Source organism: Hyaena hyaena, unplaced genomic scaffold, assembly GCF_003009895.1.
Source record: "Hyaena hyaena isolate Hyena2069 unplaced genomic scaffold, ASM300989v1 scaffold_409, whole genome shotgun sequence".
Lineage (NCBI taxonomy): Eukaryota > Metazoa > Chordata > Mammalia > Carnivora > Hyaenidae > Hyaena > Hyaena hyaena.
In genome coordinates, this window is record NW_024081046.1 from 956,679 (window position 1) to 978,504 (window position 21,826).

At 66.2% G+C, this 21,826-nt stretch overlaps 2 protein-coding genes across 4 annotated transcripts in view; one reads left to right on the top strand and one right to left on the bottom strand.

Annotated features, from left to right (window-relative positions):
- INPP5A (inositol polyphosphate-5-phosphatase A) overlaps nt 1-9,339 on the top strand; it is a 167,017-nt gene extending 157,678 nt beyond the window's left edge. Inside the window, exons 13-16 of one of the 3 annotated variants that reach the window (XM_039252392.1) lie at nt 4,406-4,517; nt 6,940-7,008; nt 7,698-7,734; nt 7,873-9,339. In XM_039252392.1, coding sequence (XP_039108323.1) covers nt 4,406-4,517; nt 6,940-7,008; nt 7,698-7,734; nt 7,873-7,922 — 268 coding nt within the window. In that variant the 3' untranslated portion in view covers nt 7,923-9,339. Of the gene's footprint in view, nt 1-4,405; nt 4,518-6,939; nt 7,009-7,697; nt 7,785-7,872 lie in introns of all 3 variants that reach the window. The other 2 variants (XM_039252393.1, XM_039252394.1) reach the window with 2 other exon arrangements.
- A 1,034-nt stretch (nt 9,340-10,373) lies between these two features.
- Nucleotides 10,374-11,608, bottom strand: NKX6-2 (NK6 homeobox 2). Its single transcript, XM_039252429.1, has 3 exons — nt 11,178-11,608; nt 10,915-11,087; nt 10,374-10,828 (listed from the first exon to the last, which is right to left on the bottom strand). Exons 1-3 carry the CDS (start codon nt 11,578-11,580, stop codon nt 10,574-10,576), a joined length of 831 nt encoding a protein of 276 aa, XP_039108360.1. The 5' UTR covers nt 11,581-11,608; the 3' UTR covers nt 10,374-10,573.
- Nucleotides 11,609-21,826: the final 10,218 nt, after the last annotated feature.

Sequence of the window (21,826 nt, forward strand, 5' to 3'; positions counted from 1 at the left end):
CCGGCCTGAGGACACCCCCCCCGGCCTGAGGACCCCCCGAGGACAGCCACCCCCCGGCACCACGGCCTCGGGTACTGCCCACAGCGCGATGGCAACACCACAGGAAGGCCAAATGAATCTTAGGCTGGTCGTGAGTGTAGTTTTACCTTCCAGACGCGCCCGGAAGTGTCTCGGGGACCCCCGGGGGGCCACATGCCACCCCCTAAGAATGAGCCAGAAAGTGGGAATAGCCCAGTGCCCACCAATGCTGATACTGAAGCACTCACGGCAACGACTGGCACCCGACGGCTCTCTGCAAACAAGTCTACACTCCTAGCGCGTGAGGCTGGGCCCCAGGCGCCGTGCGGCACACGGACCCGTGACCTTGCAGGCGGTGGCCAGCGGGGCTCTCCCCAGACGCGAGGTCGTGCAGGGCGGGACATGGGGACATGCGGGCCCCGCCCACTGCAGTGACACTTTAGTATAAAGCTGATTGAGGGAACAGGAGAAGGTGACCTGGGTCTGCCCCTCGCGCGTTGGCAAAGTGATTTACTTCTTCGGAGGAAGCGCAGTGGGAAGAAACAACCACACATTCCCGGAGACAAAGTCCCCACGGCCGGAAGGAGAGGTTTTTCCCGAACAAATTGATTACAGAATAAGATCAAGTTGTAGCTTTAAAAAAACCAAAATGTGTGTAGCACAGAGGTAAAGGCACTGCTCCAGGCCAGCGGCGCAGGTTGTTGGGCTTAATGGATACGTTTAATTTTAATTTAGGATAAAGATGCTCTTTTCAAACTTCTTCCTGGGCTGTAATTTAACGTTTAACCACCTGTAGATTCCCGTCCGTGATAACACGCGTGACATTGTGGAGTCAGGGCGAGCAGGTGAAGGGGTCGGGACGTCGCGTGTCCAGCGGGTCACTGGGCCCAGGTTGGACGTGGTCCACGCAGATGTGCAGGGTGGCACCGGCGGGCACCGCGGCCTCCAGACCCGCGTCAGGCCCGTACCTTGACCATCAGCCTTCTGCATGTGCTTCAGCCCCAGGCGCTTGACCACGGCCGGGCCCCGGCCCCTCAGGGGACCCAGAGCGGCAGATGCGGATAAAACAAAACCTACACGGAGACAGTCAGCCTCTCCTGTGCTCTGCTTGCCACACGCCCTCGTGAAGAACACGGACACCGGCTGCCCCTCGGACCCCTCGGCAGGACACGTGTGGAGCCGGCCGCGCGTGCCTGCTCCTGGCTCGGCCGGGGCCGCGGATGAGGACGTGGCCTCGCACACGCAGCCGCGCCTGGGCGCCCGGCGGGGGGTTGGGGGGGGGCATGCTAAGGCCGGACGCGCCGGGAATGCGCCCGCAGGAGGAGCCAACGGCTGGGGGCTGGGGCGGTGGCGCAGGGGCGGGGCTGTCCGAGCCGCCCCCTCAGCCCTGCAACCCCACCCCTGCCCCGGGCGGCTGTGCTGCCAGCTCTCTGCCCGGTCGCTCGGCGCCACAGCCCCTGCTCCTCTCTCTTCTTTGTAGTTTTGTTTCTTTCCTTCCCTTTTCCAGGAATTTCAGTAACCGCTGCTGATTCCGAAAGCACGCGTTTGGGAACGCCCGTATTCGCTCGGGCCTTGCGCTGCGCTGGGGACAGGGGCTGTGTAGCAGGCAGCGGTCCAGGGAGGGGCTCCTGTCCCCACAGCTCGCTGAGGGCGCACCCCCACCCCCACCCTCCGCGGCAGGGAGCAGGATGTGCCGGTCTGGCGCCGGGGTACCTTCCGTTCCCTCCTGAGCCCGGCGTCCCGCCCCCGCGGCCGGCCTGCAGACTCGGCTGGCGAGGTGAACACAGCCGGGCTTTGTGCCTTCCCGGCCGTGTTGCGGGGCTCAGGGCCGTGGCGTCTCCACCCGCCGGCCCAGCCGCGGCAAAGGGGCTGCTACCCACATCCTGAGGGAGGGAGCTTGAGGGGCCGGGAGGGAGGGGGGGGGGGGGAGGCGTCCTTGACGACAGGTGGACAATGGCTGGCTTTATCCCCCGCCGCCCCTGCCTCCCCTGTGGGGCGTGGACAGGCGCTGGTCCTGCCCCCCCCCCCCCCGCCACGGTTTGCTTTCAGATGAGTGTGTGCGTGTGGCAGGACCCGATTAACCACTGTCAGCTCTGCAGGCGCTCGGCCACAGACAGGCCACACTGGGCCCGGGGCCCTGCTCCGTTCGCCCTCGGGCAGCGCGTCAGCCAGCGGGGGGGGGGGGGGGGGGGGGGGGGGGGGGGGGGGGAGGACCCGACAGCGCCCGGCCCCCTCCCTCCCGGGGCCCGTCTGGACCAGCACCAGCACTGTCCCGGCTTGCCCCCTCCTGCTCCCAGGAGTGGCTGGGCCCCTTCCCAGGGGTCAGGGGCCACAGGGCGCGTCCCCGGGGCTGTGGGGATGAGGGCACAGATTCTTCCTCCTTTGGAGTCGCCTGTGGACGCAGCGCACGTTGGCGGCCGGGTCCTGCCCAGGCATGGTGGGTTCGGGTCCCTCTGGGCGCATACATTTTAGGGCCGAACCGGAAGCTTTGCCGCCACTCTGGGCCTTTCTGGCTCTTCTCTGGGGCTCATCCCCGTGCCACTGTGTGAGTCGTGACCACCCGTCAGATCCCGCCATGGACAGGGGCCCCGCTGACCAATTCATTTCTGTCCTGGCACAAACCCAGGCCTGCAGGGAAACACTGAGCGCTGACCCTGGGGTGTGTCCACGTGGTGTGTGGTCGCCATGCGCAGCCCTCAACAAGACCCGAAGACCGTCAGGGCCCGCGAAGGAGCTTCCTATGGCGTCGGTGGCGTCGGGCATGACTGAGCGTCCAGGGTGGGGTGTGAGCACGTGGGGTTCTCATCTGGCCTCTGTCCGGACTGTGTCTCAGCATTTAAACAACTCACTGTGCCCTGGCAAAGAGCCCCCCCTCACCCCCAGCCACTGCTGCTCGCGGCTGCCCTCACCCGGACCTTGGCCCCTGGCCAGCCGGCCTGCTCTAGTTCAGCGACTCAGCACGTTGTCCTCTGGGAACACGGGGTAGATCCGTGTCGACCCCCAACCCCCAGCTCACTGGCAGTGCGTTCCCGGAGAGCGCCTGTCACCCGGCCTCGGCGAGTCCCCCGGGCGCCCAGGCGCGGCTGCGTGTGCGAGGCCACGTCCTCATCCGTGGCCCCGGCCGAGCCAGGAGCAGGCACGCGCGGCCGGCTCCACACGTGTCCTGCCGAGGGGTCCGAGGGGCAGCCGGTGTCCGTGTTCTTCACGAGGGCGTGTGGCAAGCAGAGCACAGGAGAGCCTGACTGTCTCCTTCGTGTAGGTTTTGTTTTATCCGCATCTGCCGCTCTGGGTCCCCTGAGGGGCCGGGGCCGGGGCCGGGGCCCGGCCATGGTCAAGCGCCTGGGGCTGAAGCACATGCAGAAGGCTGATGGTCAAGGTACGGGCCTGACGCGGGTCTGGAGGCCGCGGAGCAGAGGGAGAGGCGCAGGGTCCTCCGCAGGCCAGGCGCCACCACGGAGCAGCCCAGAAGGGCACCCTCGTCCCGCTCCCGGAGCTCAAGCCACGGCGGTCTGGGCTTCACCTGGACAGTTGCTTTACGAGGGAAGGTCTGAGACTCTCCTGAAGGCGGAGCAGACGCCCCACCCCCTGCACCGGGCACCGTGCCGCCAGCGTGTTCCCAGTTCACTGACGTTCAGTCCCTCTGGGCCAGGACGCCCGCTGGGCCTGGGCGGACAGAGGCAGGTGCGCTGGGCCCCAGGCAGGACTCCCCAAGGGCTCTGGATGCAGGAGGGAGGTGAGGGGCCGCAGGGTGTGTCGGCTGGCAGCACCCCGCTGTTTGTCGCCGGGTGTGTGTCACCTCTCTTTGGGAGGGTCAGCGGTGGCAGCTCCGTCCCCAGTGGCTGAGCCAGGTCAGCGGCGGGAAGGACAGAGCCAGGCGCAGTCCCGTGTGCTACCATGGTGATGGCCCCGCGGCCTGGGCTGCGGTGGAGCGGGCGTGGGGACGGGGTGTGTGCCCGTGCCGGGCCCCAGCTCCCAGAGGCGTGAGGGGCATCTGGGGGGTCCCAGGGGGGCGAGGAGACGGGCGTTGGTCCCTGGGACGCAGGTGAGGAAGGAGGCACGCCTGTGTCTGGGCGGGCCATGGGGCCATGGCGGGGTTTTCCCCGTGTAGACCGCCTACAGAGCTGAAGCCGAAGTTGAATAGAGAACTCCGTTTCTGTAAAGGAATGGCTTTTCCCAAGATCCCATTACAACTAAGATTCCAGTGAGGGCTGAAATTGTAGGTTTGACCTTGTGTTCTGGAAACTTCTATATGTGCATTCCTTCCCTGCATAGCACCAGCCATTCCACATGCACGGACACCCCACAGGGCCCTCCCCTGGGGATGCGGAGGATGGTTGGAGGTGAGGCTGGAGCCGGTGGCTGACCGGGTGTCTTTGTGTCCCCCCAGCTACCCGTACAGCGAGGACTCCGGCCAGGGCAGGCAGTACATGAACACGCGGTGCCCCGCGTGGTGTGACCGCGTCCTCATGTCCCCGTCTGCCAGGGAGCTGATTCTGAAGGTAAGTGCCGGAGCCGCCCCAGGACCAGCCACACAGGGGACCCGAGACGGGTCCTGGCCTCAGGCCCAGCGCCCAGGCCTCGGGCCTCTGTGACATCTGAACTCACAACATGCACACGTGGTCATCAGAGCTTTAAAAATCATTCCAGGTGATCGTATCCTGGGGAATTAAATGTGCTCTTGTCCACGAGAGAGCGTGTGGGCTGTAAAGTGTGTGGAGGCATCTGCCGTTATCTTCCCGAGTTGTGAACCACGAGCCTGATTCGCATCTGGGCTCGCTAAGGGCAACATTCAGGAGGTAGCACACCACTCCGGGTGTTGGGACGTTTAAGTTTTCCGTGGCCTCCTGATGTTCCAGAATTTTCAGTGCCCACATTTCAATACAAAAGGAGTGTTTTCAAAAGAATCAGGATCTGAACTGGTTTTGTCCACCCCATTAGTGAAAAAACATCACCCTGAAATGTATTGATTCAGGGGGTGGGGGACCGCGATCCAGTGCTCAGTGTTCAGAGCAGACGTGGGTATATCTTAGGTGGGGGCGTCTGCAGGACCCCCCGGCTGGGCCCTGGGTCCTCCCCAGGGACTCGGGGTGCACTGGGCCAACAGGTCACAGCCAGGAGGGCAGGGTCCCCCACGTGCTGCCCCCGCCACATCCCCAGTGCCCCCTACCCACTGGGCCCCGGCTGGCCTTTCCCGCGAGGGCCCATCTCTCCACGTTCTTCCCTGGGCCCTGAGCAGCCTGGACGCGTGAAGAGGAAGCTGGCAAAGGACACTGGGTTGGAGGCGGGGGCTTCGCTGGGCCTGCAGCGAGCTTGCCCTGGGGGGGCCTCGGCAGTCCTGCCCCTGGGCCGTGTGCACGGCCTGCGCCCGCCTGTGACAATCTGGCCCCGGGACCCCTCCCCCACCAGCCTTCCTGACTGACGCTGCAGGGGATGTGGGCCACAAGCATACGGGCCCGGGGCCTGCCCGGTGCCCAGCTTGGACCAACCTGTGCCCACTCGCTGGCGCTCAGGAGGTGGCTGCATGGAGGCTCAGGGCATTGCACACCTGCTGGCCCTGACCTTGTGGGGTGAGCTGGGCACAGGGCCGCAGCCAGAACGGGGGCCTCTGGGGCCGCGGGGACGGAGAAGGGACAAGTGTCGTCTACCAGGGAAAACAGCCACGACCAAGGGAACCACGTTCTGCAGTAAACTCTCGGTGGCCAGCTGCCGAGCGCCACCTCCGCTGCACAGCCCGGGCTTGACGTGGCTCCGTGGAAGGGGCTGCACACTGTTCTGTGTTCTCTCACATCTTCTCCGAGCTTTGATGCCTCATATCGGGGGAGGGGGGAGCAGAGCTGGAGGGGAGGGTCCCCCGAACAGACACCCCCAGGCCCTCCCGGGGGGCTGCCCGGCGGCAGCGGGCCTTACAACGGGAGCAGACGCGCACCGCGAGCGGCTTCTCGGCCTCATCCATCATGCCACGCTCCGCCACCTCGTCATCATGTCCCGTTCTGCTTCCCCGGCCCTAAAACACCGAAGGTGGCGGGCTGGCGGTGCTGCCTGGGTCTGTGGTGATGAGCGCGCTGTGTAATTTGTTTATCTGTCTCGAGATTATGCAGTTGGAAATCCACAATTTTATGCTGCCTTTGTAAATTACCGTGCTGCGTTTGATGAATGTCCCCCACTTCCGCGGGGCCGTGCTGCACTCGTGAAGGATGGGAGGTGCTCACGCATTCGCTGCAGGTTCTGTTTTTACACTTTCTGGCAGAGGCAGCCACGCTGGAAAGTAAATCTGACCTTAAGCTTCCTACTGCATTAAAGATAATTCAGTTTTAACTTTATAGTCTCAGATGCTCCGGCTGCAGGTATAAAATCCCGGCCCAGTCGGAGCTGACTGATGACCAGGAACAAACCCTTCAGGGTCGCACCCAAAATACAGGCAGCTGCCAGCCTTGCAGAGCCGGGAGGGAGGGAGGGAGCCGGCGTGCACGCAGCTCTTAATTAATGTGTACGAAGTGCCCAGTGCAGCAGTGGGGAGTCGGTGGCGTCTGCTCCCGTTTGAACCAAGTTCTGGGTTAATAGAACTGGCTGTCAAAACAGATGTAAACAGGGAAATCAGACGCCAATGAGCTGCTCACGTGACGGGGCAGCGGGCAAAGAAAGCTCACGGCTGCACTAAGTGCCGTTGAGCGTGGGCCCTTTGGCAGGGGCACATGCTGGGGCCCCCGCCCCGACTCCCGTCCAGAAACAGGAAGAACCAGGGCTCCCGGGCCTTCCAGAACGTTCTGCCTGCTGGCCGGCCGCTCCCTCTGAGGGGTTGGCCGGAGACCTGCACGGAGCTGGCGGGGGGCGGGGGGGGGGGGGGGGGGGGGGGGGGGGGGGGGGGGGGCGGGTGGCTGCCGTCCCTGCCTCCCACACGCCTCTCTCTGTTTGTTTCCCCAGTCGGAGAGCGAGGAGAAGGTTGTCACCTACGACCACATCGGGCCCAACGTCTGCATGGGAGACCACAAGGTGATGTGCCCTCGCTGCGGCGCGGCCCCAGGGTGGACGGCGGCGGGTGGCCGCAGGGCCGCCTGCTGCCCCTCCATGGCGCAGGCCGCTTTTGGTCTGTTTATGTAATTGTAATAAACACCAGAAGGTGGGCAGGTAGGTAGGTAGGTAGATTAAGAAGACAGAAACGACTAGTCAAAATACAGAATTTTGTTCTTTATAAAAAAATACCGTCTACAGCCAATGATTTCCGAAGGTCATCTTTCTAGCGTGCGCTTGGCTGCTGTAGCGGCCTCTGGCGCCAAGCTGCATCTGCGGAGCAGGCGGTGAGCACGAGTGCTGTGGGCACGGGGGTTTGTGCAGGGACCACCTTGGGAGGAGTGGGCGGCCCTCACGCCAGGGCCCCCGGGCGCACTGAGGACAGTGCTCGCCCCGACCCGCCTTCAGCCGGATCAGAAACTCCCACGCGGCCCCGTCCGCAAGGCCTCTGGGCCTCAACCCCGGCCTGCGGGCCTTCCCCGCGCCAGGTGGGGTTTATCCAGTGGTCTGTGCGTGAGCTTCCTTCTGCCTGGAGTGTTGCCCCAGGCCTCCGGTCAGCCGGCCCGGCGCCCGTTCTGGGTCAGCTGGGTCCACGGTGGCGCGGCCGGGGCGGTCGGGGGTCAGGGTCAGCTCTCGGCCGGGGTCCTGACGCCCTCTCTTCTCCGCCGCAGCCCGTGTTCCTGGCCTTCCGCATCGCGCCCGGGGCAGGTAAACCTCACGCCCATGTGCACAAGTGTTGTGTCGTGCAGTGACGTGTGGTAAATATGACTCCTTCCCTCGAGTTCAGCTTTTCGCAGCTTTTCCTGGTGTGTTTGTTCCTTTAACGAGTGACACATTCCACGACAGGGAAGCGATGGCAGCGGCAGCACAGGGCCCTTCGAGAGACCTCCCTGTAGCTCGAGGAGCAGGTGGAAGTCGCGTCCATGAAATCCGTACTCCTAACAGCTGCATCGACAAACCCGCCCGAGCGCCACCCGCTAGAAGGCCGGCCCCACACTTCGCTTCAGCCTCCGGACCGTTCCGGAAAAGCCTCACATACCTCACTGTCTTGTCTGTTCATGTGACATTTAGTAGAAATAGTGGGTTTTTGTAATAAGTCACCGTCCTGTTGCCAAAACTCTATAGACAGCAGAGGGAGTCCGCACTTCAGACTCCAGGGCTTCGGTTTTTAATAACTGTCCGCGTGGGAAGAGCGTCTGCGGCGCAGAAGGCCCACAGGCGTCCCCCGCTGCCGGCTGGAGGTGAGCCCGGGGTGGGCGGCGGGCACGGGCCCTCTGCCGACTCGGGCAGCGTGGCCGCTGTGAGGAGACAAGGGGCCCTCGTCTTCACCTCCGGTGCCCCCCCTTCCGTGTTATCGACTCTAACTGCCGTGTTACATGGTTTTTGAATCACACTGCAGCTGCTTTCCATTTTTATATATATAAATATATATAAATATATACTTTTTAAAAATAATTTATAAATCTTACCAAAACTTACGCTAAATGTACTTTCCAGTATGAATGCTTGCGAGTGTCCTATCCGCAGGCAGAGGTGGGGTCTAGGAGGTCAGCTTTGCGGACGGCACGCGGACGCATCCGGCAACACGGCCGGCTGTGCCGACGGGCGCGAGGTCGCCACAGCACATCTACGCCTGCGGGTTCTGACCCCTCTGCCTTTTCTTCTGCGTAATATTCAGAACTGAATGTGAAGTTTCTAGCTAGCCCGGGTGTACCTTTTAAGAATTTTGTAAACTGTTTTGTGTGTCTTTTGTTACTGTTCTGTGGTGCCAAGTATCCTACATCAAACAATAATATCATGGGAGAGATAAGAATAGCCTAGTCTGCTTCAGATAGAAACTGCTTTTAACGTGGGCTGTATATAAACCTATTAAGAGAAACAAAACCGTAAGTTCCCTCGGCTGCTCAGCTACAATCAACCTACGTAATAACCTCGCTGCAAACGTTTTCTCCTAGCACGAAGTACGGCATTAAAGGTCATTGCAGTGCCTGTGGATGAAACACAAACGTGGGTTTTATTGATTTGCTTTAGAACACTACAGAATTCCTGGACTGTGTGAAGGCCTTAGATGCTTGTTTTTAGGTAAATCACTACCATTGCAAGTGATCGGGTGTCCGCTTGCCGAATCTGTCCTTGACCGCGCGGCGGGGGTCCGTGGCAGCGCTGTGGCCCCTCTGCTCTGTCCACGCGCCACGCGGCAGTCCCGCCCCACGCCATTCTGTCTCACGGGGTGTCAGCTGTTGGTCACTGCGGAGGCCTTTAGAAACGACCGCTCCCGGTTCCTAAGCAATAAAATTGATCCTGGTGAAAACAGTCCCGCGTCCGCGTTTTGTCTCTCCCTCCCCGGCTCCCCGCCTCCTTTGAAATGCTAAGTAACAGGGGCCCAGGCTTTGTGGGCTGTAGCTGCAGGTCCGGCTCCGGAGAAATCCTGGAATGCCCTCCATCAGACGGATGCTGCCACACAAAACCGGGCCGTTAGTGACACGCAGAAAAGGGGTGTTTGGGATTTTTTACTGCGGCGATAGCTAATGGGAAGTACCCCCTCGGCTTTTCACAACGAGACGATAAAAATGCATTGCTTTGCTCCAAAGTTGAAAACTGGAAATCCCTCTGCTCTTAACTTGAGCTGAGAGAACAGATCGCTCACGGAAATAAGACAGATTTTGATACCAGTCCGTTAAAGAGAAAACCAGCCAGTGGCTCAAAAGAAATGTCTTTTGTTAAATGGATGGTGCGGCCACTGTGGCAGAGACAGACCCTCGGCCTCTGCCTGCCTTCCGGGGGGAAAAGGCGTAGTACTGTCATCACCTGTATTTAGTTTTTAGCTTACAAGTCGACAGTTAATGCGCAGCGGGGCGCACCCACGTGGGCCCGGCCCGGCCGGAGGCTGGAGCCGACGCGCCGCTGCCCTCGGCCTCGCTGCCCCGGCCGGCGGGCGGCCGTGGGGGGGGGGGGGGGGGCCGGCCTCATCAACAGCAGTCTCTACCGCTTAACGACTACGCTGGGGCCACGGTGCAGACGAGTCCAAACCCCGACGTGCTCGTGGGCTGCGCGCTACGCGCGGGTCGGAAACGCGTGGCCGCTGCGGCCCAGCGGCAGCGCAGGCCTCGCCCCTCGCCCCCCGGGGTTTCCGAAGCGGAACAGGCAGGGCGCGCGCGGGGGGTGCTCACCTGCCGCCGACCGCCGCCGCCTGCGCCTCCGTCCGCGTCCCCTGCGGCTCCTCGGGCGCCCCCGGGGGGCCGGGGGTCGGGGCCGCCCCTCCGCGCCCCGGGCCCTCGCGGCCCCCTCGCTCCTGCGGGCTGCCGCCGCCCGGTCGCGGGGACGCGGGGACGAAGCCCGGGCCGGGGGACCCGCGGGGCGGGGGCGGAGAGCGGGGTTTCCGGGAAGGAAGACACACGCGGTGCGGCCTCGGGAGCCGCGGCTCCGCCGGAACGTGTTAAATAATTTATTGATTATACAAAGTGGTTGCGCCCGGGACGCGCGGCCGCCTTATAACTTATTCTGTAAAAATATATATACACGCGGGCGCCCCCGCCCGCCCCGCGTCTCACAGGGCGCCCCCCGCGCCGCCGCCGCACGGGCTGACGAGCGCCAGGCTCGCGGGCTTGTGCTTCTTGAGCAGCCGCGCGATCTTCTCGTCGTCCGAGTTGGGGTCCAGGGGCCGGTTGTACTCGTCGTCGTCGTCCGCGTCCGAGCCGCCCGCCTTCAGCTTCTCGGCGTCCGAGTCCTGCTTCTTCTTGGCCGACGCCATCTCCGCCGCGTGCCGCTTGCGCCACTTGGTCCGGCGGTTCTGGAACCACACCTGCGGCGGAGGGGGCCCGTCAGGCGGCAGGGCCCCCGCGGGCCCGGGGGCCCGGGGGCGGGGGGCCGCCCGCGCCGCCCGCTCACCTTGACCTGGCTCTCGGTCATGCCCAGCGAGTAGGCGAGGCGCGCGCGCTCCGGGCCCGCCAGGTACTTGGTCTGCTCGAAGGTCTTCTCCAGCGCGAAGATCTGCTGGCCCGAGAAGGTCGGCCGCGAGTGCTTCTTCCTGCCGTCCTTGTCCGGGGCCCCGCCGGCCTGGGCTGCAGAGCAGGGGGCGGCGGGTGAGCCCGGCCGGCCCCCCGCGCCCCGCGCCCCGCGCCGGACCCCCGCCGCGCGCGCGCGCCACCTACCCGGGCCGGCCAGGCGCGGGTCCCTCCAGGGCGAGCCCTGCACCACGCCGGGCCAGAAGATGGGCGGGCGCCCGGGCAGCTCGGCCAGCGGCTTGGGGTAGCCGCGCGCCACGGCCGCGGGCCCGAAGTAGACGCCGGCCGACGAGGCGAGCCCGCCGAGACGGGGCAGGCCGCCCAGGAGCCCGCCGCCCGCCGCCGCCACCGGCCGCCCCAGGATGTCGCTGATGCCGTGCGGGGTGCCGAGCGGCAGCTGCGCGCCCAGGCCGCCCAGCGCGGGCGCCTTGAAGCCGGCCGGGCCCTGCAGCGCGTACGGGAACAGCGACGTCTTCATCTCGGCCATGTTGTGCAGCGCGGCCAGCGGCGCGCTGCTCAGCACGAACGCGCCCGGGCGGTTAGCGTCCATGGGCGCCGCCGCCGCCGGCCCGGGCGCCCATCCGGGCCCCGCCGCCGCCGCCGCCGCCGCCGCCCGCCGGCCCGGGAAGTTTGCGCGCGGCCCGGGGCGCCGGCTGCAGCGGGGCGCTCGGGGCGCGGGCGCCGACGGCCGGGGAGGCGCGAGGGCGGCGGCTCCGGCGCGGGCTGGGCGGCGGCCGCGGGGGCGGCGGGGCGGCGGCGGCGGCTCCGGGGCCGATCGGAGCGGCGCCGCGCGGGCCGGACGCGCTGATAACCGCGGGGCCCCCGCGCGGCGCGCGCGCTGATTGGCTGCGGGCGCCCGCGGCCCGGCCATTGGCCAGCGCCCCGCCCGCCTGCGCGCCCCCGCCGGCCGCGCACTCCATGAAGGGCCCATTAGCTCGGCAGGTGCCTCCCCGGCTGTAAATTTGCCCCCTGATTTATCTCCCCCGGGACGAAATAAATCCCGCTGGATGGGAGTTTAGTTAGGCAAAGGTTTTAATGGGGAATCGGGGAAAAATACGAGAACATATTTTATCGCTCGAAAGAATGCAGATTTGAGGATCCGCTCGGCACGCGCTGCGCGCCCCGTTCGGCGAAGAGCCCCCAGGTGCGCGGGCGCGGGGAGCCGGTCGGCACCGTCGCAGGGGCGCCGCCCGGGCTCAGGTTTCGGGGAGCATCGCGGGCGTTCGGGGGCAGTGTTCCCGGTGACGCAGACGGGGGGTGGGCGCCGGACTGGGGAGTCCGCGCGGCGAGGGGCCAGCGCGAGTCTGCTCTAGTCTCTTTCACCCGCAAACCGCCCGCGCGGTCGGCGAGGCCCGTCCCGGGGCCCCCGGCAAGGCCGCTGCCCGGCGGGCGGCTCCCCGGCCCCGCCCAGCCCAGCCCGCGGCACTGCCCTCTGCCGGGTTGGGGCGCGCGGACGGCCCGGGCCTCCTGGCCCCGCGTTTCCCGAGCGGCAACCTCGGCCTCGAGCTCCGACCCGGACCCCACCACCGAGCACACGGGCCGCTGCATCGTGGAGAGCGGGGACCCAGCCGGCTCGGAGCCCCGAACCCAGCGCCCGGACGTGTGTGCGCTCCCGGAGCTCCGCGGGCAGAAGCGCCGCCTTCCCAGGGGCGTTTGGGGCCCGCGCTGACCTGTTCCCCCCTCGTCCCCTCCCTCGGCCCTGCTGTGGGATTCAGATGGGGTGGCGGGGGTCTCCGCGGCTGCGGAGAGCCGAGTGCTGGGCGTCGTCGCCTTCGTCCCCTGGGCTGGGGTCACACCGATTCGTAAGTGGTGGCCTTACTGTCATTCGCTGTCTGCTGGGAGCCCAGACCCGAACGTGAGCGAGCGGCGGCCGTGTCGCGGCCGGGGCGGGCCTGTGCGCCAGGCCGGCCTCTCTGGAGCCTGTGGCGGCTCTGTTGGCAACGGTTTTCTCGTGTCTCCCGGGACGCCAGGGTTTGGACGGCGCGGGCGGAAGCTACCCTCCCGGCTCCGTGCGGGGACCCAGCATCCCCTCACACGGAGACCTTCGGGGGTCCGTTTTCGTTTTGTGCATTTAGAGCGCGGTCTTTGCGCCGCGAGTCCGGACGCCAGTTTGCAGCTGGAAAGCCCCCGGCCGGCCGGGGCCCGGGTGGTCGCCCCTGCGTCCCGGGGGCGCGCACCGTGCTGCCCGGGAGAGGCTGCGGGACGCCTGGGGCCCTCAGCTTCGTGCGCGGGGCAGCCCCGCGCGCTCGGGAGCTCCTGCTTCCCCACTTCCTTGGCTGCGGCTACACTCGCGGGATCGGGGTGACCTGCCCCAGCGGGGCACCGCCCCCAGGCGTCCGCCGCGCCCCTCCAGCATACCCCGGGCCCGAGACCCGCCCCCGCCTTGCTTGCAACACACCCCACGCCCACGGAGCAAACGGCAGCGTGTGCGTCCCGAGAGCCTGGCCGCGGGGCCACACCGCACCAGGATTTGGGCCCCCGAGGCAGAGGCACCGCCGCGGAAGCCGGGACCCCGGTGAGGCCCGGGCATAAGGCCGAACGGGCGGGGGCAGTGGGCGGGGCGAGGTCACGACCCTCCTCCGGACACCCCCTTTGCCCTTCAGGACTCGACGGTGGGCCGTGGCGTCCACAAGGGCCCCGGGGCGGGCCAGGAGGGGCGCGCCGGGATAGACCCCAGGGGCCCGCAGTCCTTCCGAACGGTGCCGGCGGCCCTGCTCGGAGGCTGCAGGACCCGAGAAGCTTCCGGCGCCGCGCTTTGGGCGAGAGCCTCCTGGCCCTTTTTTACCGCGGAGGAAAGAGATCCGAGTCGCTGTCCTGCGCCCCGGCGACCCGGGTCTGTCGGCGTCGCCCGCCCCCCCCTGGGCTGCGGTCTGAATGCCTGGGGCGCGGCCGAGCTGCCCTCCGGCTTCAGCGCGCTCGACTCCCGGGACCGGTGGTCGCGGTGGGAGCCGGAGCGGGTGAGGGCTGCGCGTGTGCCCGTCTCCGCGGTTCCCAAGCCCGCGTCCTCGACGGTCCCCAGCCTCCTGGACGCCGCGCCTCGGGCCCCCTCCCCAGGGCCCGGCCCGCGGGCGCAGGCCTGTGCACCTCGGCACCCTCCCCGCCGGCAGCCTCTGGCCCGCGGCCCCGCGGCCCGCTCTGCGGGGCCGCCGCCCGCCCCCGGCTCTGCTCCCCGGCGCAGCAGCCCCTCCTCTGACGCCGGTGGCCTGCGGGGAAGCAGCGCCTCTGGGCTCCCAGCTTCGGGCGGATTCTGCCGCCTGAGCGGAGGAGAGGTTCAAGAATGCCATCTCCTGGTCTTGAAGAAAACGTCCTACAAAGGAGCGCTTTTCGGGGCAAACTTACACGTTGTCCGAAAGCAGAGAGAGTGCGATTTGGCATAGACCCTTATGCATTCGACTCGTATTTATTTGGCACCTACCCCGTGCCAGGGACGCCCTGGGAGCGCGGCGCGCTCCGCCACCCCTCGCGCACCCGCGGGAGCGGGTGGGTAACAACCGATTAGCAAAGTGTCTGTGGGACCAACCGCTGGGGGAGGCGGGGCGGGCACGCGGGCCCCAGGGAGCGCCGGCCAGGGCGCAGGTGTCCCGCCCGAGCCCAGTCAGGTCCTCACAGACGGCTCCTTGGGCAGAGGTGGGAGGGGACAGGCGGGCCCGGGGTTGGAGCTTGGATTCGGAAGCCATCGAGTTCTCTGGGACGGTATCAGTGACGTGAACACCCATCTCTGTTCCCGTCACGGATGCGGAGCTGCGGGCTGCCGGCACCGCGACCACTTGGCTGGGGGCTCTGGGGGTGACCCCTGCAAAGGCCCCTTGCTTTGCACCCATGATTCTCAACCCCTCACACGATGAGGCCTCGCGGGGTCTGATTCAGGGGTTGCTAAGCTAACCCAGGGGTCCGTGAGCCTAAGGAGGCAAAGGGACCACGGAGGTGCCCGGATATAATCCTTGCGGAGTCGGGGTCACAGAGAAAGGAAAGGGGTGTGGCCATCACGACCCTGGAGCCCAGACCCACGTGGTTGCATCTGCTCAGAGGAGGCCGACCTTTGCGCAGGAAGAGGGGTTGGAGCGAATCCCCCCCCAGCAACCCCCCACCCCGGGCCCCGTGCAGAGACCCCTGTGCTCCCTCGCCCCCTCCTGGCCTCATCCGGCTTGTGGGAGCTGCCGGTGCCCCCACCCCCGCCCTTGCCAGAGGAGGCCCTGAGGTGGGACGAGGCCCAGCTGCCCCGCGGCTGCAGGCACCGCCCAGTCCACTCCCCAGTGAGCCCCAAGTCCCCTCTGCCAGCGGCACCTGCTGAGTGGTCATCTCTGAGCATTCACCTTGCCAGCACCCAGGGCAATGGGGACTCTACGCGCCCAGGTGCTTCTGGGCCGAATAAATCCTGTGGAATGAAGGGATGGCCCAGCATTCGGGCCCCATGCTGCAGGGGGTTTCCAGATCCCACGTGGGGGGGGAGGTTTCTGCACCCCCCCCAGGGGAGAGGAGGCACCTGGGCTCCAGGCAGAGGCCCCTGAGCCAGAGGGCACTGTGGGCCTGGGGAGGAGGGCAGGAGGCCCCGAAGGCGTGCCAAGGAAGGGACGGGGGCTGGGCGCGCGTGGGGTGCTAGGGCCCCAGGATGCCCGCGCCCTCTGCCCGGAAGCAGCCTGCACAACAGTAAGGGGGTGGGGCCCAGCCGGAAGGGGCAGCTCCACCCCCGAGAATTCCCCATCCTCCAGATCCTCTGCTTCCTGTCCCGGAAGCTCCTCCCCCAGCGTGGGCACCCCCAGCAGGCCCCGTCACCTTGGCCCTCCCTGCACCCTGGCTCCTCTCCCTTAACTCTAGCACCTTTATTTCTTCCAAAGCTATTTATTTGGTAAATGTAATGTCTGTAGAGAAATACACAGCATTACCTCGTGCTCCTCACAGCCTGGCTGCTGCCTTCCCGTCTCTGGGAGCACAGAGTCCGCACAGGAGTGCTCCACCAGCCGCACAGGAGTGCTTCACAGGCGTGCACATAAGTACTCCACAGGCCTGCACAGGAGTGCTCCACAGGCGTGCACATAAGTACTCCACAGGCGTGCACAGGAGTGCTCCACAGGCCCACACAGAAGTGCTCCACAGGTGTGCACAGGAGTGCTCCACAGGCGTGCACAGGAATGCTCCACTGGCCGCACAGGAGCACTCCATGGGACTGCACAGGAGTGCTCCACAGGCGTGCACAGGAGTGCTCCACGGGCCGCACAGGAGTGCCCACCGGTCGGCCCTTCCTGGAGTTGCTGTCTTGCTGGAGACCTCTGCACACACCGCCGTCTCCCAGAGCAAGGGGCGTGCCCTCTACACGGTTCTGTGCAGACTGTGACCTCTGACCCGGCCACGCACCTCTGGGTCATTCTCTGCTTGGGAGACAGGTGCCCACAGGCAGAGGCGCCCATCCTCCGCTGACGCACAGCCACCGTCTATCATTAGCTTCCCACGAAAACTTCTTACGAGCCTGGCACCTCCCACGTCCTGGCCGCAGCGCTGGGGCCACTGGTGGCTCCCTGGCCCCGCAGGCAGGACGGCCGCTCGGGCGCAGGTGCTCTGCTCTGCCGCCTCTGCTCCCAGGTCCCCCCCTTGGGGCGCCAGCCCCCCGTGCAGACACCCACAGCTGCAGAGAGGCAGGAGGGTGGTGGGTCACCAGCCTGACCTTTGGGCCCGCCTCCCCACCCTGCTGGGGAGACCTGTGGCCACCTGTCCCCTGCGGCCACGTCTGAGCTGGGCCTCGCAGGGCCCCAGCTCCCTCCTCAAGCCCAGCCCAGCCGGGACGTGCCCCCCGGGGATGCCCGCCCCCCTCCAGTGCCCTGTAGACACTGGATCCGGCCGAGGGGGACTCTGCAAAGCTACCTGAACCACAGTCACCGGGAGGGACCCCAGCAGGCGCCCACGCCCTGCAGAGGCCAGTCCTCAGGGCGGCCGTCACGCAGTGTCTCAGAAGCCCTCTGCCGGGGTCCCAAGAATCGTGTCTCCTTCAGGAAAGGACAAAGAGCGGTGGCCGTAAATCACGGCTCAGCGCTCATTCCCCAGGGCCGCGCGGGCCCCAGATGTGCAATCGCGGGTAATGAGCTCTCTCCCGGGGGCTGCTCCCGGGGGTGTCTGACTGCGTGCCAAACGCACTAATTGAGCACCGCGTAAAAGATTCGTGTCAGGGCCTCTGCTCCGCTGCCGTCGCCACACGCCCGGCACGGGACGGGACCAGCCCTGGCCAAGCAGAGGCTTCTGGGGGGCTCTGGGCTCCACTCCAGGCCGGCCTCGCCCCCTCTGTGGGCTTTCTGGGGGTGAGGGTCCAGCCGTGCTGTGCTGTCCCTCCCCTAGGATGGGCGCCCCCACGGCCCCTCAGGTGCCCCTTCCTGATGCTGTGTGTCCGGCAGGCTTGGCCACGGGGGAGGGGCTGTCTGCATGCAGGGCCTGGGCTCTGGCTCGAGCGCCTTTGTCCATTTTAGGCCTGTTGTTGGGGTGGAAGCAGATCGCACGCTAGGTGACAACTGTGTGCCCTGGTTATTCACACGGTGACCAAGGTGCTCCTGCGGAGGCCTCGCCAGCACATCGGTGGGTGAGGGCTGTGTCCCAGGGGACAGGGCAGCTGGCAAGGGGCTGGGGGGTCACCAAGGACCAGGTGAAGGGGGGCCAGGTGAGGAGGGGCCAGATGAGGGGGGGCCGGGTGAGGGGGGGCAGGTGAGCGAGGGTCAGGTGAGGAGGGCCGGGTGAGGAGGGGGCAGTGGAGGGAGGAACTGTCTATTTTAGGGGTCACTGAGCACTGGGGGGTGAGCACCTGGACTCTGGCCAGAAGACGGTGTCAGGCAAGAGTGACGGGCCGTGTCCCCACCCTCCGGGGCAGGGCTCGGGGGCCTCTGGCTAAGGAAAGCCTCTACGGCTGGTGCCTCACGGGAAGGACAGTGTTTGCTCTAGCCTGGGCGCCCTGGGCCCTGGGGTCCTGTGAGTGGGGACGTCCAGGCTGTGGAGGACAGGCCCCTGATGCTGGGGGGGGGGGCGTCTGCCGTGTGAGGCGATGAGCCCCCCCCCCCCCCCCCCCCCCCCCGTGCTGGCGCCCGGCCCCTCTCCCCCCAAGCGCCCAGGAGCGCTCGTACACACACCGCGTAAGGAAGGGAACCCTCCCCGGGCCCCCGCCGCGCCGTGGGGCTCGCCTTGCCTCCCCGGGGAGGAGTGTGCTCCCCCTCCTGATTATCCAGCTACCACGTGATCGCCGTGGCCCGAGGGAAGGTGTGCAGAGCGGACGTTTGCCGGCCTAAGCAGGATATTGCAGAGCCCCTATGTGTCCACCAGTTTTCTGGCTCTTTCTCTCTGGCCAGAGGCACGTCTCGGACCTGCTCCAGGCGAGAAGGCCCAAGGAGCAGGGCAGGCTAGCCTGGGAAGTCGCCGGCCGGGCTCCGGCGGGGGAGGTGTTTGTTACTGAGCAAAGGCTGGCTGATACGTGGCCAGAGAGTAACAGAGGGCTCTTCCCGAATCCCCACAGGAAGAGGGTGATCCCTGTTCTGAGGTCTCTAGTGTGACCAGCATCTGGGTAACACTGGAGGGGCCTCGTGACTTCCTCGCTGTTGCTTTCTCTGGACACTGAGACACCCGATGCCTGTCCCTGCCCTCCGGTGGCGGGCACAGTATGATGGGAAAGGGCACTGGCAGCTTACCTAAGGTGCTGTGGACAAGCAGGGGTCCAGGGAAATCCTGGAGGCTCCCTGAGGAGGTGACATGGAGCTGAGCCTCCAGGAAGGTAGGAATTTGGGGGGATTGGTCTCCGCTGCTCCCAAGGAAAGACAGCAAACCCAGGAGAGGGGATGCGAAGACAGGCAGCAGTGCCCGGTACCCCCACACTCCCATCGCTGCAGAGGACCCAGGGGCCCCTGACCAGTGCGGGGAAGGGACTGGCATCTCCAGCCGCCCAGGACTCAGAGGCCAGGGCGGAGGGAGCATGTCGCGGAAGATGTCACCGGAGGAGGTCTGGACCGGCCCACGACGGCCGAGCCCGGCACGCCCAGGAGCGGCTGCTGCGCCCCGACGGCCCTTGAGAATACGCTTCAGGCCCCAAAGTAAGACAAAGAGAACCCGGATGGAGCGTCCACGCCGCGTGCATGGGGCCGGGCAGCTCCTTCAGCCGCAGGGCAGGCTGGTGGGGGCAGGGAAGGGGCCCTCTGTCCACTGCCACGGTGCTCCCAGCCGTGCTCCCGGGAGTGACGCGTCCGCTCAAGGGAGGGCCGTCTCGAGGCCACAGGAGGCCTGGGGGCATCTGTGTGAATAGGTCCCAAAGGGAGGGAACGGCCCCCCGGGTGCTGCCCTGGGCCACACGCCTGGGTGGGCATGTGACGCGGAAGGTGCCCACGAAAATATGTAACACGGGGAAGCAGCTGCCCTGAGAGCCTCTAGTGCCACCTTGAAAAGTGTGAATCTTGTTTCATAAAACAAACTAATGTCATTTCATTGTGAAATATATGAACATTTTACCCAGAGAAGAAACCTGGAAAGACCCGTGGGCACCGAACCCTCCTCTGGGGGGGCGGGGGTCCAACGCTGCCTTCTCTGTTTTGTGTCCTCTGGTGTGTTCGGCCTGTTTCCCGTGAGCACATCGCTGTGAGCCCCCCACAACTGCAGCAGGTGTGAGCGCAGGACAGGCGGCCACTGCGTCGGACTGACAGAGGCCCCGGGGGCCTGGAGACGGGGGTCCGCCTGCCCTCCGCACCAGCTTCTCTGGGGCCAAGCAAGTGGCGGACAGGCTGGCCCGCGTGTGGGGAGCAGGCGCCCCGTGCGAGAGCCCGGGCAGAGACGGGCTGGTGTGCAGACGATCCCCAGGAGGCTGGCTGGCCGTGAAGTCACCAACACAGCGCCAGGGAAGAGGGCGTTGGCGGGTCAGGCCCCGACCTGGGGGGCCTGGGGAGGGGGGGTCACCCAGGTTGTTCTGTCCCGACTTCCTCAAGTGAGCCACTGACGCGGCTCCTGACGCGGGACCCCGGAGCCTGCTGGGCCGCACGGCGGCTGCTCCTCTTCCGCGTGCGGCTGCACTCCTGGCTGGATTTTCCATTAGTTTCTGGGTTCACTTAGTGCATGGCCTGCCCGAGATCCACCCTGGCCACTCCCAGGCGAGTGTCCGCAGGCCCCTCCGGGACCGGCCTGGATGTCAGGGCTGCTCATGGGAAGCACACACTCTCTTTCTGGGTGAGGGTCATGCCACTCGGGGCTGAGCGAGGTCCCACCAGAGGGGAGGGAGGAGAGGGAAGGGGGGAAGAGGAGGGGGAGTGGAGGAGAGGGGAGGTGGGAGGGAATGGAAGGAGAGGGGAGCAGCGCAGGGGGAGGCAGGGAGAGGGGTGCCCCCCAGGGCACCGGCCCAGGCCCTGGCCTATCCACTAGCAGATGTTGGGTGCAGTTTTGTGGGGTGTGGGAGGCAGGCCGACCCTCAGCGGCTACACGTACACCTCACTGGACTCTATTTAAAGCAAATGGACGTGCAGACAGTGGAGTTTGGTGCCAGTGGGTTTCTGAGCAAACAGGCTGGCTGGTTGTAAGAAGGAAACATTCGGGGGTGATGGGTGGCGTCCTCTGTGGCTTACACACAGAACCGGCCAGGCCCGGGGCCAGCCCCTCGCAGGCTGCTGACCCCTCCCGGGCGGGAGTCAGGTCCCCACAGCCAGGGCTCCGGCCCCGTGTGATCAAGCAGAGGCAGGGCCTGGCCTGCTCCGGGCAGTTACTCTTTGGTGCATCTTCTGGGAACCTGGCTGCTGGGGCGGGTCCCAAACTGGCCAACGGCCCCCTGAGCTCCTGGCCAAGGGGGTGAGCCACACCTGGGAAGGGGCTCCCCACCTCCATCAAGTGGAAATGAGCTGCTCCTTGAACCACGGACAAACCAGTGTGGCCAGTTTAACCAAGTGGTGCTGGCGGCCTAGGTCGGGACCCGCACAGCCAGCAGGAGGGCACAGGGCAGAGCTGGGGGGCAGGAGCAGCACCGCCCGGACCCCGCGACCCCCGAGCTGCCTGGGAGAAGACCCAGACGGGACCCAGGCCGACTGGCGCTGGGCATGTGGGCAGCACTGCGTGGCTTCGAGGTGCCGTGGCAGCTGTGGACCAGAGCGGGTCCAGAGCCAGCGATCACGCGTGAGGCCGCATGCGCAGCCAGGCCCGAGGAGGCGGCTGGGATGCCTGTTGATCAGGATGTGTGGAAAGGGAGCCCCGCAAACACTCCCGCCCGGAGAGGTCAGCGGCCAGTGCTGCAGCTGGTGAGTAAGTCCCTGCGCTTCTCACTGGACGCCAAGATGCAGGCTCTAAGGACAGTGTCCCTGTTCAGCTTTCCGGAAAATCTAAACCAAGTCCTGTGAGCAGGGGGCTCGAGGAAGGGGCTCAAGGGGGTGGTGGCCAGCCAGGCGGAGGGCCCTGGGGGCGGGGGCGGGGCTGGGGCTCGGGGCTCCAGCACCCGGCAGCGCCCTGGCCTGCTCCTCGGCGGGACAGTCACACCCCTGGCCCCCCAGCTCTCTCTCTGCACTTGTCTCCGGTGCCTGTCACTTCCATCCCTTCACCAGGGTCAGGGGTCAGGGGTCAGGGGCGGCTTCCACCATGTCAAAGGGTGCCGCCTGTGCGGACAAGGTCCACTCGGAGACGGCCAGGTGTCCCATCCGGTCCTGCTTCCAAAACAGCGTGAGCTTCACCCATGGCGTCAGAAGCTAAAGCAAACCAACGTGGAAATCATGGCGCACCTGAGCGCGGCCAGGGGCCCCCCCCACAACGAAGCCTGGGATGTGTCCCTGCTGAGCTGCTCCCAGAGGGTGACTGTCCTGCCCGGGGCTGCC